At 35.2% G+C, this 18,167-nt stretch overlaps 1 protein-coding gene across 1 annotated transcript; it reads right to left on the minus strand.

The window, feature by feature from the left end:
• Positions 1–3,375: 3,375 nt before the first annotated feature.
• LOC123664492 (dynein assembly factor with WDR repeat domains 1) lies at positions 3,376–11,285 on the minus strand. Its single transcript, XM_045599063.1, has 9 exons — positions 11,173–11,285; positions 9,877–10,086; positions 9,246–9,368; positions 7,996–8,180; positions 6,906–7,038; positions 5,821–5,980; positions 4,561–4,698; positions 4,151–4,243; positions 3,376–3,483 (listed from the first exon to the last, which is right to left on the minus strand). Exons 1-9 carry the CDS (start codon positions 11,283–11,285, stop codon positions 3,379–3,381), a joined length of 1,260 nt encoding a protein of 419 aa, XP_045455019.1. The 3' UTR covers positions 3,376–3,378.
• Positions 11,286–18,167: the final 6,882 nt, after the last annotated feature.

Here is an 18,167-nt window from a genome sequence, read left to right on the forward strand (position 1 = left end):
ATTATATTCGTATTTAGCACAAATCGCAGAAATGGGTAAATAAACAGCACATAAAAAGATTGCCAAGTGTGAAATAAAAATGATTACAAAAACCCATTGTTACCCATCTTTAAATCATGTAAATTATTTTAAACATATATGATTTATAGTAGATTTTGAATCAGTAAACTTGTGAATATTTTAGTATATATTTTTTTTTAACTTCCATGGTCACTGACTATTGTTAGACGTAGAAAACCAATATCATGTTTGTTGTTGGTCATTCAGCTCCACATATTTGGCATAACTACTGTTACAATAACACAATTTTTTCGGTTTTTATCGCGATTTATTAGTTTTTTAGATGCCCAACGTTTCGGATAATCTACAGCAACCATGGCCACGGGAGGACTGAGGTGTCAGACTTCCTAACGTTACAAAGTTATTGTATATTACATCAATATTTTAATTAGTCCTCACTACGCAGAAAGTGCTAACTGCCTCTTTAATTCGTAATCATGCTAGGTTTTTGGCTTAATTATTTTTATAATGAGATCCCAAGTAGGTAATAATGACCAGCCATCTTCTCTATTGACAACTAATGTTGTAGTAATCAACTTATTTAATTCTAAAATTAATCTGTTAAAAATCTCATCGCACTGATTTACTGAGGTATGTGGCATGAAATTTATAGGTACACCTTAGCATCTTCTTGTATATATTGAAGTTTAGAAGAATGAATACTTTATAGGTAATGTAACTTATGTATGACTAGTATTAGCTTACCGTTAGCTAAGAGTGTGTTCAGAACAGACTCTAATTTTAAAGTATTATAGGTACCATAAAGGTTGAACATCTAAAATATATTGAAACAAAGAGGTCGTTTGATACAAAAAGTTGTACTTAATCACATTTACATCACACATTATTTTTATCGATTCCCGATTTCAAGAATTACAGTTTATTAATGAACTTATTACACTTACCTTCTAAATCTAACTGAGGTAGGGCACAGCAGGAATTTCCTGCTCAAAATCTGGAGCAGCCCGACTGGGGTAGTACTTCGACCTTACAGAAGATCACAGCTAAATAATACTGTTTTCAACCAGTATTATGTTCCTGTTGGTGAGTAAGGTGACCAGAGCTCCTAAGGGGGATTGGGGATTCGGTCGGCAACGCGCTTGCGATGCCTCTGATGTTGCTGGCGTCCATAAGCTACGGTAATCGCTTACCTAGTGATATAAAAAAATATCTTCAGAAAGATCTATAGTCTTTAATGCACCAAACGAGTTCCTTTTGTATTGGGATCTGTTAGGAACGAGTTTGGCAAAAACTTTCAAAGGATGTTAAATTTTACGTTAAGAAAAAAAGGAAAAATACATCTTGAGATATGAAAGAGTAGTCGATACCCGTGTGATCGTCATCATGATTTAATGGTAAACTTTGATAAATCATTACAAACTACTTTTCTTCATTTTTTCATGAATTTTTCGACTTTTATTTATTTTCTTTCTTACATACCCTATCCTTACAATAACAAAGTCGTTCGGAAGTTACACGTGTACGTATATATCGGCGATTCCTTTTTATTTATATTGATTAACAACTCATCTTAAACATTATAATATTTCGCATTGGCAATTAATGTAATAATTAATGTTCTTTCCTGTGTATGGTATATTTTATAATTTGTGCCTTTTTTGAACAAAAATCCGTCAACCCGCATTGGAGCAGCGTGGTGGATTAAGCTCTGATCCTTCTCCTACATGGGTAAAGGCCTATGCCCAGTTGTGGGATATTACAGGCGGATGCGTAGCGTAACAAAAATGCCATAACTAAACATCAGAAAATAGATGTAGTTAGTTCTTGATAAGTTGTCTTTCATAGTAAAAAATGATAATAATTATTTTAAAAAGAAAGATTTCATTTATTTATTATTATTTTGTTGAAGCGCAACTTAAAAAAAAAACAAACAGTATGAAGTAACGTAACATCATCAACATTGTCTAACAGAAAAGTATAGTTGTCAATTTCTTGCCGATGGTTTATTTAAAGAACATAATTATGTATTAGTTTCTCATGACTGTACGCGAGTTATCTTCAATTGACCTCCGCTCCCTGTCGCACTCCTCAACGTCATACTTTAAAAATAATAACAATTATTTTTAAAATATGATCTATTGTGATAACTCTCACAAAATAACGGGAAAATTTAAGCTTGAAGATAGCAAACAATTACTTTACCGTGTTTAGGTAAATGTTCGCACACAACACAATCTGATGTTTCGCTGTGTTACTTGTGGTTACTTCTTAACCGACTTCCAAAAAAGGAGGAGGTTCTCAATTCGACTATATTTTTTTATGTATGTTAAATCGAAACTTTTGACCGGGTGGACCGATTTCGACAATTTCTTTTTAATGGAAAGGTGGTGTGTGTCAATTGGTCCCATTTAAATTTATTTGAGATCTAACAACTACTTTTCGAGTTATATCTAATAATGCGTTTTTACTTGACACTTTTTTCGTCGACCTACGTAGTTATTATACCGCATAACTTTCCACTGGATGTACCGATTTTGATATTTCTTTTTTTGTTGGAAAGGAAATATCCCTAGTTTAGTATCATGATAAGGCAACCAGGATCTGATGATGGGATCTCAGAGAAATCGAGGGAAACTCTCGAAAATCTGCAATAACTTTTTACTGGGTGTACCGATTTTGATAATTTTTAATTTTATCGAAAGCGGATGTTTATCATGTGGTCACATTTAAATTTTATCGAGATCTGATAACTACTTTTTGAGTAATCTTTGATAACGCGTAGTTACTTGACTATTTTTTCGTAGATCTACGTTGTATTACTCGTCGATGTAATTGAAGTCGGTTTTTTTTTCGTTGGCGAGCAAACACAATTATTACTCCTGAACATCTGCTCAATTAGAAGGATTTCGGAACTTTAAAGCTGATTACGAAAATGAAAAACAATGGCAAATATCGTAAAATTTATTAAGTAAACAAAATTTTAACCGATATATTAAAAATAATATAACAACAAACCACTATGGCCCTTATAATGAAAGTTTTTGGGCACTGATGTATTAACCAATAATACAAAATCGATTATTATTATTGTCCCAAAATAGGTCCCAAAAGCCTAAACCATGCGTCGAATTTTCGATTGAGGCATCTTTCTAGGCGAATTATAGACCATCTTTCTATGTATGATACAAATGTAACGAATTGATTTTGCTATGGATTGTAGATCTAAATAAAACACAAGATTTCACATAACCTTACTGTGTTCAGTATACGTTAGCTAAAAAAGTTAGTCATTATTCTAAGGATATTTTAAATGTTGGTAATTTTTTTTGAATCATTCATTTAGAACCACCAGTCAAGTCATCTCCAGATCCTGCAGGTATTGTCCTTGGAGGCGGTGATGATGGCATCTCCAGCGTACGAGTACGCGCAAGAGAATATCTCACCTTGATGTCCAGACAAAACCTGGTGACCAAACATTGAACAGATACATTGTACTGAATAAAATGATCTAGAATCTTCTGAAATGATTTTTATGTCGATTGCTTTTATAAGGCGAAACGCATTACAGTAAAAAGTTGAATTATAAATTCTTGCGAGTAAATAAAAAAAAATATCACAAGCCTTTAAGTTTTTACACAAGATATTTCTAAACAAAAAGACTATATTCTTTATAATTATTTTTTCAAATTTAACACAAAAAAAAATCGAGGGAAAATCGTTCATATCAGGGCTTTAAAAAAAATGACAAACGGCACATCATTACAGCCTATACAGTCCACTGCTGGACATAGGCCTCCACAAGTTTACGCCAAAAATAACGTGAACTTATGTGTTTTGCCCATAGTCACCACGCTGGGCAGGCGGGTTGGTGACTGCAGGGCTGGTTTTGTCGCACCGAAGACGCTGCTGCCCGTCTTCGGCCTGTGTATTTCAAAGCCAGCAACTGGATGGTTATCCCGCTACCGGTCGGCTTTTTAAGTTCCAAGGTGGTAGCGGAACTGTGTTATCCCTTAGTCGTCTCTTACGACACCCACGGGAAGAGAGGGGGTGGCTAAATTCTTTAGTACCGTAGCCACATAGTACAAACGGCACATATCAAGCTATTATTAAAGACAGTGTCGAAGGCTACCTGAACACAGTTTCCAGTCGTTGTGTTCCAGACCCTGGCACTTCGATCAGCGGAGGCGGTCAGCAGACAACCTCCCGCTGGACTGAAGCACACCTGTGAATAAAAAGTCGATATTAGAAGACATCGTATCCATGAAGAAGAAACTAAAGGAATGAATTATATTTTTGAAATTATTTGTTTTGTTACACTGCTACAAATTTATGTGAAGATAAAATAAAAAGTGTGTTTGTAAGCTCCGACGCACGACTGGAGTTTACTCCTTCTGATTGACTGTCTAAATAGGCACAAAAAGGCTTACTAGTCTAAGAAAATGATTAATAATATATATCAAATGGTAAATCGAATCAAATAATTATTAGAAAACGTCGTCATCTATCGACTACCTAAAAATTATATTATAAGTATAGAACCTTAGACACTTCTTCCCTGTGACCCTTCATGACGGCCAGCTCCTTGAAATCTGATCGCACGTCGTACACTCGCGCGGAACAATCACTCGAGGATGTCGCCATGCGCTGACCCGCCCAGTCGAAGCATATGTCCAATACCTGTAGTAATTTTAATACTTTTGAAGCAAAACTTTTTTACGCACGCTTGACTTAGGGATGTAAGCTGGTAAATTCGTGACAAGAGCATTATGAAAAGTGTATTCAGGAGGTGAACGAAAGTTGTGAGGGAAATATAAGTTAGTGAAGATAGAAGGAGAGAGAGTTACGTTTCATACATTACCGTAGGGGCAACTGAAGATGTTTCACTTCTGTCGTGTGGTTTAAAGCACACTCGTTTTAAAAAAATGGTAGTAAATAGATAATAATAATAGGGTTCTCAATTTTAGGTGATCACAGCCGCACATGAACGTTTGCCAACCATGAATACGTTTTTACCGTACTTGACCACAGCGACATGAGATCCAAGTAATAAGAGCGTCGCGTGTATTCTCCTATGTGGTTATTGACTAGATTATTATCAAGATGTCGGAGAATCTGTCGCACTGATCTGGAGAGTCTGTAGGTAATATGAGAACTAAGATGATCTGTGTAGGTAGCTGATGTAAGCCTTATTGTATAACGCAATACAATACAAACAGAGCAATCCAATATAAATAAATATATCTTAAAACATACACATGCGGTCGTCTGTTCCTATGTTACCAGTTACTACTAACAACGTTAACAGCTGACTACTATAGCTAAATATATATTTATTTTTGATAAACATGCATAGAAATAATACATATATAAATATTTAAATACACATATTACACTTAGACTCATGCGGGAATCGAACCCGCGGAACAGAAAGCAGGGCCACCACAAACTGCGCCAACGCAATACCATACAACAATATCTGGATGAGATCGCTGTTTAAGCGATAAGGCTGCCTCTTGTACTCTTCTTTTTATTATTATGTTAATCGTATCTGGTGTACAGTAAAGACTAATATATCCTATATGTAAAATTCTCGTGTCACAATGTTAGTCAAATTACTCTTCCGAAACGGCTGGACCGATTTTTATGAAATTTTGTGTGCATATCGGATAGGTCTGAGAATCCGCCAACATCTATTTCTCATACCCCTAAGTTAGGGAGGGGGGAGATTAAGGGGGTTAATAACATACATAGCAAAACAACGTTTGTGGGGTCAGCTAGTATAGGTATATATACACGTACCTCGTCAGTATGCGACGCCACAGTGGCGAGGCAGGCGCTGCTCCTCGCGTCCCACAGGCGCGCGCTGCCGTCCAGCGACGCGGAGCCCACCAGCGAGCTGTCCCAGTTGAACTGAACGTTCGAGATCTCGCCTTCGTGCCCTCGCAGCACCGACACACGTCTTTAACAAACAAACGATACTTACCTTTAAAACACGCCTTTATACCATTCTTTAGGAGACCTTGGTCTGGAAGTTGTGATAAGGTAAGGCGATATGGTTTGTTCTTTACGATAAAGATATGTGGTTTGTTCTCAAAAAAAAACACGTTCAATTTACATCGATAAATCTCACATAAAAAAATGTGTTTAATTTACATCGATAAGTAGGTATAATACTGTACATATAATTAGGGATAATTTAAAAATTATTAGTCCGATCTCCCTTGAATTAGACCACAAGACATGCACTAACTTTTAAAAATAAATAAATCATCGTTAAAAAAAATTATACTTCTAACAATAACTATAGAAAAACAAAGTTCCATTGTATCCATTCCATATATAAGTAACAAACCCACCATTTTTCAGATATTTTTTTTCAAATCCTTTCTAAGCTTAAATTTTGGCATCATCTAAATTTAGCGATAAGCCAGTGTCCCTGTTTTTCTATATAATAAAAATAACAAACCATGATGCAGATATTTCTAGTGTTTATTTCTGAATCAAGTAGCACCTGATTTAAAAATATAGCAATAACGCCTTAAAATACATTTGCGTTTATTTTTATTGAAGTTTACTCGATTTTCATATAAGGCCAGCGGTATGAAAAAAAATTTGAAGAGTATAATCTACTGAACGAATTACCTCGTTACGACCTTTTCTAATAACGCCATCTATCGGAGATGGTGTTATTTGATTTGTTTATTTACCATTTGATATGGTATTAATCTTTTTCTTAGCCTTTTTTTGTGCTTATTTAGACACTCGATCTGGAGGAGTAAACTACAGTCGTGCGTCGGAGGCAACACACACACACACACACACACACACACACACACACTTTTTTGTTATTACTTAATACTTTATTGTTTTTTTAGATAACTTACTCCTGAACTCTCGTATCCCAGAGCGATATCGTTCCATCGAACGATCCAGTTATGAGTCTGTGGCCTTCGTTGGGATCAAACTGTAGCGCTATGACCTCTGCTGTATGACCGGAATATGTCTTGATCTCAGTACCTGGTCACAAGGGTCTTTTTAAAATATTCTTTAACTAAACTTGTTTATTTATTTATTGAAGTGTAACTTCTTTACGCACGCTTGATTTTGGGAGTAAACTGGTGAATGCGTGACGAGAGCGTTACGAAAAGTGTATCGGACGAAGAGAACGGACCAAGTTCTTCCTCACTTTCTCTCATAGCCAGTTACGTTTTGTACATCTAAGACACAGAGCAGGCCTATTGTGCAGAAGTTCTACTTCAATCGTGTGGTCTAAAGCACACTCGTTTTTTTAAGGCACTACAGTTTGTTCCTTGGTATCGGTAATATTGGAATGAATTTAAAAATTAAACCTTCATATGTCAGAAAGCCCACTCATAGATGAAGGGTAATATTATAGGCTGTATCATTCATTCATTCCGTTGAGTTATTGGCTGTCGTAGGCTATATCTTATCACTAGGATTTATTGACAAGAGCCCTTATTCATAGGTGACCAGTTTTAGGTGATACAAGGTTCATCTAGAATTTTAGACGATTAAAGTACAGAATAAATAATCATAGTATGTATTGTAAAATACATTTAACCTGTTAATATCTTTGTTTATGTAGTACAGCTATATTTGTTACACATTATTTTATAAATACAAATTTTATTATTATTTTAAACAATACTGTAGTAATATAGGATAAGAGAATTAAATCGTAAATTACAATATTGTACCTAAAACAATTTTGAAAATAAACGAAATAAACATTACTTACGTGCTTTGCTTAAATGTTATCATACTACCTACATACATAAAAATATCAAGAAAAACAAATAAGCACCGCACACAGGTCTAATAGAATGTACTCCTATGCGTGTATTTTAGAAAAACACAACACAAACAGAAACATCTAGAACACGAGAAACATCCAGTAGTTCTCAACGCTGACCTGACCTATCGTCAAATTCTCATCTATCCATATATTCTTACCAGTTGCGGAATCATACAGCTTAGCAAGGTGGTCCATGGAGCCGGTGGCCACATGCTCGCCCTTAGGACTGAACTGAGCCGCGACCACCTCTCCACCGTGCCCCCACAGGGTCGCGAGACACTCCCCTGTCCCCGGCTCCCATACCTTCGCCGTCTTGTCGAACGAACCCGTTATTACACGATCACTGACAATTCATTATCAGTTAACGAATAATGAATGAAATATGTTTTATTTATTTGGAGGTTGGTACAGAAACTATCACAAGAATAACAGCGTAGCATAAAACAGAAAAATAGATACAAATTGTCCATTTTATGTCTCACTACGAAATTATTATGTTTATTTTATTGAATAGAATAGAATAGAATAGAAATCTCTGCACATTACAGTTTTTATGAAGGTTTCGTTAATACTGATTATGACTACAGTGGAACAGTGACCACGTACAGTGGTCGGTCTGGGTTGTTATCATAAACAAGAAGAAATTATCGTGCACTTTTGTTAGAAAAATTGATTATTTTAGTCTAATAGTCTGACTTGCCCTTATGGTTTATTGAAATCAGATGACAATCGATAATAATCTTTCAAAAACAAACTATGTAGAATATGTACTCGTATGTATAACATTGCATTGAAGAAAACCAACGACGCGTTGGCGCAACGGTCACAGCACTGGTTTGTGGTTGTTGCTCTGGGTCTGGCGGTTGCGGGTTCGATCCCCGCATATGACAAACATTTGTATTGGCGATACAGGTGTTTACCATGGTCTGGGTGTTTGTGCAGTCCTTGTGGGTCGCCCCACCGTGCCTCGGAGAGCACGTTAATCCGTCGGTTGCGGTTGTTATCATGTACACCTGATAGCGATCGTTACTCGTAGTAGGTAATATATCCTTCGATACGCGCTGGAGCAGTGTGGTGGATTAAGCTCTGATCTTTCTCCTACATGGGGAAAAAGGCCCAGCAGTGGGAAATATACAGACTAAAGCGTGACACGTAAAAAAAAAACAATACCAGTTTACCAGTGTTTATAATTAAAAATTAAATTTGACATCCGTAACACATACACTGCTTTAAAACGACCCGGGGCGCTCAACCTTAAAATTCGCAACTGGGCAACACCTTTGCAATTTTTGTTTTTTTTTTCTGGTGTTGCTGGCGTCTATGGGCTACGGTAACCGCTTACCGGACTTTTCGGGGAAGTATAATAAAAAAATCAATTTTATCATAAAGAATAAGCACCAAAACATACCAAGCTGGAAAATTAAAGCCAACCGAGTACACTACATTCTGGTGGCCCGTCAGAGATTTCAGCTCCTTGCCCGACTCCACGTCCCACACCTTGCAAGTTCTGTCGTAACTGCCCGAGATACATCTGCGTTGATGTAACAGACATGACAATTAGTGCCTACGTGAGTATATTTTAGATAAATAGGTATTATAAAGCAACGCGACTTTCATCCAAGTTACAGTATAGAAGAAATATTCGAAGCTCCTTAGCAGGGTAAAAAAGATTTTTGAAGTTAAGGTTCTTTACGCACGCTTGGATTGGAGAGTAAGCTGGTGAATGCGTGACGAGAGTGTTACGAAAAGTGTGATCGGGCGGAGTGAACGGAGCAAGAGAGAGAGGTTCGGGTACACATTTTGTTTCTCTCTTTCTCTCATAGTCGGTTACGTTTCGTATATCCAAGATACAGTGCAGGCTTATTGTGCAGGCCTATTGTGCAGAAGTTTTAGGTACTTTAGTCGTATGGTCTAAAGCACACTATTTTTGTTTCTTTCTTTCAAATGATCAATTAAATTTTAAACTCTTATTCATCTTCAAGCTTAGTTTAGTTCAACAATATACCAGATGCCTTAAGGTAATTTGTATACAGTTCAACCTGGTGCCATTTTTGTCGAAGCAAACATTTGTCAACGGCAGCACATGCGTCTGCAGGGTTTTGTAGATGTAGAAACGTTTCCCCGTCGGTCCCTCGTGTTCTATCCTCTTCTTCAGCGTGTCTAGACACTGTTCCAGCTGCTCACGAACATCTTCCGTGATTAGCAGCTCACGCTGGTAAAGTTTTTGCGCTATTTCTTTTGTATCAGAACTGGAATATATAAAATGGTTTATTATAGCTAATTTAGGTAGCGTTAAGTAGTTCAACTTAATATATAGACGTAATTACATTTACTCAGGGATCAATCTTTTAGTTAAGTAGTAAGGAAGTAAGTTGTCAATGAAATATAACAAGAATTTTTAATAAACAAGATAACGAGTTGGGTTCAATAACTATGTCTGAATTATTTCTGTAATAACGTAAATTGGAAACAACATACAAGACTACAAGTTAATAAACAGTATTATTTTATATGCTGTGTGGTTACGGCATTAAAGAATATATCCACCCCCTCTCTTTCCGTGGTTGTCGTAAGACGCGATTAAAGGATAACACAGTTCCACTACTACCTTGGAACTTAAAAAGCCGACCTATGGCGGGATAACCATCCAACTTCTGGCTTTGAAATACACAGGCCGAAGACGGGCTGCAGCGTCTTCGGTGCCACAAAGCCAGCCCTGCGGTAACCAACCCGCCTGCCCAGCGTGGTGACTATGGGCAAAACGCATGAGTTCATGCCATTTTTGGCTCGAACTTGTGGAGGCTACGTCCAGTAGTGGACTGCGATAGGCTGATGTGATGATGATGATGATTATTATTATTTTATTCTTAATTTCTCGAACCTATCTACTGAAAAAAACAAATACCACTTTTAATTTTATTACGTACGTAATTAATTAATTTCTTATCTTATCTTACCTACTGATTCGTTTATTTAAACATACTTCCAAACTTAACATATTTAAAATGAAATAAAAAATAAAAATAAAAACTTAATACTAAACAAATTATATTATGATACCGTCACAATAATAAGTATTTTTGCTACAAGTATTTATTTAGGTAAGGCTTTGGATTAAGAACCGTCGAATTATCTAAGCACAAAATTTGACCGTTTATCGACATAATTTCGTTACAAAAAAAAAAAAAAAATACCCTTAACCTATCTAACTTTAAAATGACGGTTGTTAAATAAATTTATATTCATTTTGAAGGTCCCAAGTAACAAAAAAGGAATAATTAATTAATTGGAAACATTAATTATATGTTTAGTAGTAAACATATATCACGACTTACTTGGAGTTTAGATCTAAGAGGTCAATATCTTTGTTTTTAACAATCCCCTTTTGCAAGTACTCCAGAATTATTCCCGGGGGATAATATCTAAGATGAAATTTAAGCAACTTCATTTTTACTTGCTTTTTTCTATATTTTTAAGTATGAAGAAATTTTTATTTTTTTACTGTGTCTTCGAAGATGACACATTTTGTCAATAGTGCGGTTGTCATGACAACGAAGGTTATGAAGCAGAGGGCTTGAAGGAGTTTTTTTTTTAAGTTTTAAGGCGTCGTCTCTTAGCTTTATGTAATAAGTTGGTTGATATATTTTTATAAATATAAGACAATTAAATTAATTACTTACTAATTATTTGATAATATAAGTTGGTATCAATTTAGTTCCTAAAATATTATCTATCAAGATTTAAGCGGTTTAGAGGAGTTTTCACTGGGTATATTATTTAGTAATACATATAATATAACAAACCAAAGAAATGCCTGTTTACTACAGTAAAAAAAAAGTTTTAACATTCTTGTTCTATTTTATTCCCTTTATATAAAAAAATATATACATATTTAAAAATGTACATATTACGTAATCGATACCTAATGATTATTACTGGAGCGGAAAGTAGGGTCACTGCCAACTGCGTGAACGACCTTGCGTCATCTGTAAGCGATCCTTTAAATAAATAAATAATTAAATAAAACAAAAAAATTGTTAACTGAATGCTTGCACAACATTACGCTGTCGTTGATGTGCAAGTAGGATTCTTTTTGCAACAATATCCGGTAAGTTAACACAAAGGAAAAGCATTCGCGGCTTGTAACACGATGACCTCTGAACAGGAGTTAGTAAGACAGTATACATATCGTAACTAAATATAAATCGTAAGTACGCTTTCGCTGAACAAGTTGTCAACTTTTGCTTTTTTTTTTTCAAGTTACGTAACAACATAAAAGGTACAGATTTTGAGTAAGGTAAGTTTAAGTTTTTTTTTTAATACACGGTCGTCTGTTCCTAAGCTAAGGAATTATTGCTTGTGTTATAAGTAACAGTCGACTGATAGCGCTAGGTACATATTTTTTTTGAAGTCAAACTTCTTTACGCGCGCTTGACATAGGGAGTAAACGGGTGAATGCGTGACGAGAGCGTTACGAAAAGTGTAATCGGGCGAGGCGAACGGAAGTTGAGAGAGATATATAAGTTAGATGGAGCTAAAGAAGTTTTATTTCAGTCGTGTTGTCTAAAGCACACTCGTTTCTGTTTTTCTATAAATACATTAAAATAATACTTACATAATAAATACATAGATCACACCCAGTCTCGAGGCGCGTAGCGAATTCACAACCCCTGGAGCAGAAAGCAGGAACATTGCAAACTACGCCAATGGGCTAGTCATTTATTTTATTTTAATTTTAACTGTAATTCAATTAAATTAGAAACAATTGATTTTAAAGGTTTCATCGCCTTGTGGAGAAGCTATGGCAGTTAAGGTTTCGTTGTCAACAGCGAAAACAAGTTAACTTAATAAGATAGGGAGACAATTTAATAGATTACCCATTACTAATTGTCTATTAACTTCACAGACGCTATATGCATATACTTTTTTATATTAATATATACGATTAGGGCGGTAAACAAAGACACGTGAAACATTAGAAACATTGCAAACGCGTTGCCGATCTACCTCCGACCAGGGCTTGCAAAGTTGAAGTACTTTCACGGCTACTTTAGATTGTGAGCAAGATATTTTCTGCTGTGACCATGGGTGTATCCAGAATTTTTTAAAGGGTGGGGCAGAATCAAATAAATATAAAAATTTGATAAATACATAGGTACGTAATAGACAATTAAACTTTTTTTTTACCTTCACTAACTATACTATTCCAATCTATAATATGTAGCTTGCGATCATAAATCATGGAGCAGCGTGGTGGATTAAGCTCTGACCCTTCTCCTACATGGGAAAAGAGGCCTATGCTCAGTAGTGGGATATTACAGGCGAAAGCGTTGCGATCATAATGGCTAATCTAAAATTTTAATTATAAATCTAAAAATAATTAGCTTCGAGGGTGGAGCACATGTCCCATCTTGTCCCACTGTGGGTACGTCCATGGCTGTGCCCTAATTCAATACACTAAACCTTACCTTAGACAATCAAACGCAAAAATGATAAAATGATTTATAACTCAACAAAAGGTAACTCAGCGAAAGAACATATCTTGCGCGAGGAAATAACAATGCAAATGTCTATACCCTACCCTGAACCTGTCTCTATGAAGGCTAGTGTTTCAAGATTGCTAGAAACAATGAGTTGTCCCAGTTCTTGTAACCCGAGACGTATACTTGGTGGTGAAATGATGGAATGGTGCCGCATAGACGAGTGATAGATGCAAATTATATTATAGTTTAAATTTTTATAGGCATATGAATTTTTTCAAATAGAAAATATAGAAATGTTTTTTTACGTTGATTACTTGACAAACGAATAATAATTGTTTTTGCTGGCAAACGAAAAAAACCGACTTCAATTACATCGACAAGTAATACAACGTAGGTAGACGAAAAAATAGTCAAGTAAATACGCATTATGAAAGATTAATCCAAAAGTTGTAATCAGATCTCGATGAAATTTAAATTTGACAACATGATAAAGATCGGCTTTTGATTAAATTCAAAATCATCAAAATCTTTATTATGATTTTTAAGGGTTTTCCCTCGATTTCCCTGGGATTCTATTATCAGATCGTGGTTTCCTTATCATGATACTACACCTGGGATATCTGCTTTCTAACAAAAAAGGAATTATCAAAATCGATTCATAAACGACGAAGTTATTCCCGAACATACATAAAAAATAGATATATATATATATCTACGGTCGAATGGAGTAACCTTCTCCTTTTTTGAAGTCGGTTAAAAAGAATTTAAAAGTGCCTCTTTTTGTTTTAGGTTAGCTGACGAGCGTGTGGTGCATCTGATAAAAGCGTTACTGTAGCCTGTGAACACTTGGATCATCACGGGAGATTGAGCAGAATATTTTTAAAGACCGTAATTGTATTTTAAAAGGTCTAAAATATTGATCAAATTTCGCTTTGGTAAAGTTGATAAGTTATACTTAATTTCTAAAGAATCCTTACTCTTAGGATACATGACATTTGTCAGTATTTTCGAACCATTTCAGATAAACGCCTTGCAGATATATTCGTATAAATATACTAACTGACCTCGCAAACGTTATGTGACATATATGTTATTAGCTCCCTTAATCCTTAACTTAGGGGTATGAAAAATAGATATATGTTGGCCGATTCTCAAACCTACCCTATATGCACACAAAATTTCAGAAAAATCGGTCCAGCCGTTTCGGAGGAGTATGGTAACTAACATTGTGACACGAGAATTATATATATAAGATAATATTAAGAATTTTATATAAAAAAAGAGTTAAATATATCGTTACTTTTTTAAAACAAATTAAATGCACTGCTAGTAAATATTAAAAATTATGCGAAATTAAAACTTGAAACAACTGGGAAACGTATTTATTTACCCTATGTTAATATACTTTGTATAGGCAGGCTAATGTATCTATTTCTAGATTAAATTGAAGCGATGAAGACTTAAAGTTAATACGAAGCCCGACTTAAAAGCTCCTTAGGTTCAAATTGATTGTTTGTCAAATGTTTCTGTTTCCTATAGGGTTTCAACCTTTCTTTTGAATTACGATATTTTTTATTATACAACTTGGTCAATAAACAAACGCACGGTTCCAAAACACTGAACAGCAGACCAAAAGTGTTGTGGAGTGAAGGCTACGTATTGGATAACTCTCTGTGGAATGCCCTCCAGCCCGCTAAACCGATCTACGTACGCCGGTGGAGGCCGGATAAGGATTGCGAAGAACCGAGAAGTTTGATGCAAACTTGGGGAGGTCTATGTCCAACAGTGGACTGCGATAGACTGGAGTGAATGTGCGACATTATAAAAAGTTGTGGCTTTAAAAGGTCTCTTATAAAGGAGTAGTTTTTAACTTTTAGAAGTTATAGTAAAATAGTCAAATGAGTATTTTTCATTTACTACTTAAAATATATTGTAAACATTTTTAGGATGGAAAGGCAGAATTCAAGAAGCTTTGCCGCATAGAGTAATATGTACGTTTTTATAATGTTTATTTTTTGTAAGTATACACCGAAATCTTTAAAAATTCATTATTATTATATTTTAATTATTGTATCTACTTAAAAAAAAAACACAAAAAAAATTATACTTCTATGAATATTTATTCTTGTATATATGTATCCCCGTCCCCGGGATATTTACAGACTATTTTAGTTCAAATAATCCTACAGTAAATGCTATTACAAATAATTAGGTACAGACTAATTATTTATTTATTGGTGAAAGTCTTATTAAAATCGGCTCAGTAGTGAAAGGAAACGGAACCGTTGATACACTATGAATGTTGAAATAATAATATGCAAACGAAGAATAAAGTATTCCACTTTTATCGCAGTAATGAAAATATTCAAGGTCTTTTTTTTTTGTTTTTAATTATTTATTTATTTACTTTTTCGTAATTATAAAGTATTTAAATTTAAAGTAAATTAGCATTTAATTATTTAACTGGCACAATGAGTAATTGCTTGCAATGATAATAACGTAAAAAAAAATTAAAACTTTAAATTTAAAATGAAAATATTTAAAAAGAAACTCTAATTAGGTTTAGCGCACGGTTTAAAAAAAATGGAATTAAGTTCTTAAGCACTGGAGCGAAAAAATCCATAGTATCCAACTATCCATACATATTCAGACACCCTACATTTCCGGTCAAACAGGTTGCCACGCGGTCCTTGACCAGGTAGGAGAATGTATGTATATCGATATTTTTATCGATAGTCGATAGAAGTTTATATTTATTTTTTGTTGAAATATTTTTATGGAACATATTATGATAATTAATGTGACACACTAATAACCTAAATAAATTTTAGAAAATTAAGAATCGTAATACAAATTCCTACATAGATATCAGACAGTGTTTGTTTGTTATTTTATTTATTTTTTTGATTGGAAAAACAAATACACGTGATATCTCAGCCTTCTTTCGATATTTCGTAGTATTATCCTAATCCCTCTCCCCCTTGCGAACCTCATGTGATTAGTGGACGACCCCATACGAAAATAACATATTTTTATATATTTTAATAAGGTAGCGAATATAAGGTACATCGATAAAGTTTACATCGACATTAGCGTCACTAGCGGCGCGCGCGCTGCCCAGTCAGCCTCACGACAGGTGGAATGGTGCACGTTTGGCGCGTAAAACAAATTGCAAAGTTTTATCACGTCGCATACAATTCACTTTTACTTTTCCCGCTCTTATGCAATTCGTGTGTTTAAATGTGATTACATGTTAACACTTGTAAATTAAGAAGTGTTATCTTTAAGTGGTTGCTTGTGATAAAAGTGGTTTTTGTTTTTTGTTCGCATTATAGGGATGCAGTGTTGAGTCAGCTGTCTTTCGAACGAAGAAACAAAACACAGGTGTTTAAATTGATTACTATTCAACAATTATATCTTATTTGTTTCCTATATTGTGCTAATATTACTAAGTAATCGATTAAGTTATGTAAAAAAATTTATTTCATTTTTTTAAGCTGTTAAAGTTTATTCGTTTGTCTATTAATACTAACATTAACAAAAAAAGTATACTTCAATTTTAAATTTTAAATATAACTGTTTATTTTTTGTTACGACCGGTTTTAGCATAAGCCTGCCATACGTAACCGTGGTTATAAAGCTAGCCATGAGCATAGATCAAGTAAAAAAAGGTAGATAACGCACCTAGAACAGAAAACTGAAGCCACTTTTTTAAAGATGTGTGAGTGAGTGAAGTGTTGACACCTTTTAAAAAAAGTCCCTAAAATTTTTATTAAACAATTAATTTAATATAGGTAAAATGGGTATGTGAAAATAAAAACATGTTTATAGTTTTAAATAAATTTACTAAAAATAAAACAAAAAATCGGTAGAATAATAAAAAAATATATTCGTAAGATAATCGTATGAATGGACACTTTCTATCCCCTCTGTTTATTTGTTTTCAGTTTGCAGTCGGTTTTTTTTTAACTATTTTTCTTAAACCTAGAATCCTTTATGTTGTATAAGTTTTTTAAATTTTTGTCGGCTAAGATCTAGATTAGGTAAAACCGAATTTCGGGACCGTGGGGGGATGGGGGAGGGGAGGGTGGGGAACACTACCCCTGGTACCACTATCACACCTCGGAACCCCATGGTTATGGAGATATCGATGGTTAAAGTTTTGAGGTTAGAAGAAGAAATGGTCATTCGTTAGTTAAGTGGCCTCCAATTTATGGGGTGAAATGGGGGTGGGAGGGTAAAGGGTGGTGGGGAGGGTGGGTTTTTTAGCCCCCCGTAGTGTGCGTTTCGCGTAAACCCCGTGGTTTCGAAGATATCGTGTTTGAAGTTTTGGGGTTAACTTTACGTGATTCAGAGATATTACAATACCTTAGAGCTCCGTGTCTGACTCCACCTTAACTCCGGTGCAGCGGGAAGTGCACTCATATGCTCCATTCACCAACTTTCACATTTTATTTTCGAACAAATTTACGTAAAAACGATCTCGATTGCAAGATCAACAAACGATACGAACTGACGCTTAACGACTGACAAATCGACATTTTTAAACAAAATAACGCGTCAGACATAATATTCTAATAAAATTAGTAACATTGCGTGCTAGAATATAGGTTTAGAAATTCGAAAAATACCCAAAACCGAATCGGAGCACCCCACTGTCCACGTGGTCTTGGTCTGTCCTACCCCTAGAGTGTTTTTTTTGTGCCGCGGAGGCGCGGAGGGAGGGCAGCCCTCGCCCGCCGTGCGAAAGCGCGCGAACGAATGCGTAGAGGAGCGGCTGAGGCTGGTCGCCGAAGGCGACCAGCCTCCGCTGCGGAACGGAGCATGAGTGAGCGTGCTTTCGCACG

Source organism: Melitaea cinxia, chromosome 1 (genome assembly GCF_905220565.1).
Source record: "Melitaea cinxia chromosome 1, ilMelCinx1.1, whole genome shotgun sequence".
Lineage (NCBI taxonomy): Eukaryota > Metazoa > Arthropoda > Insecta > Lepidoptera > Nymphalidae > Melitaea > Melitaea cinxia.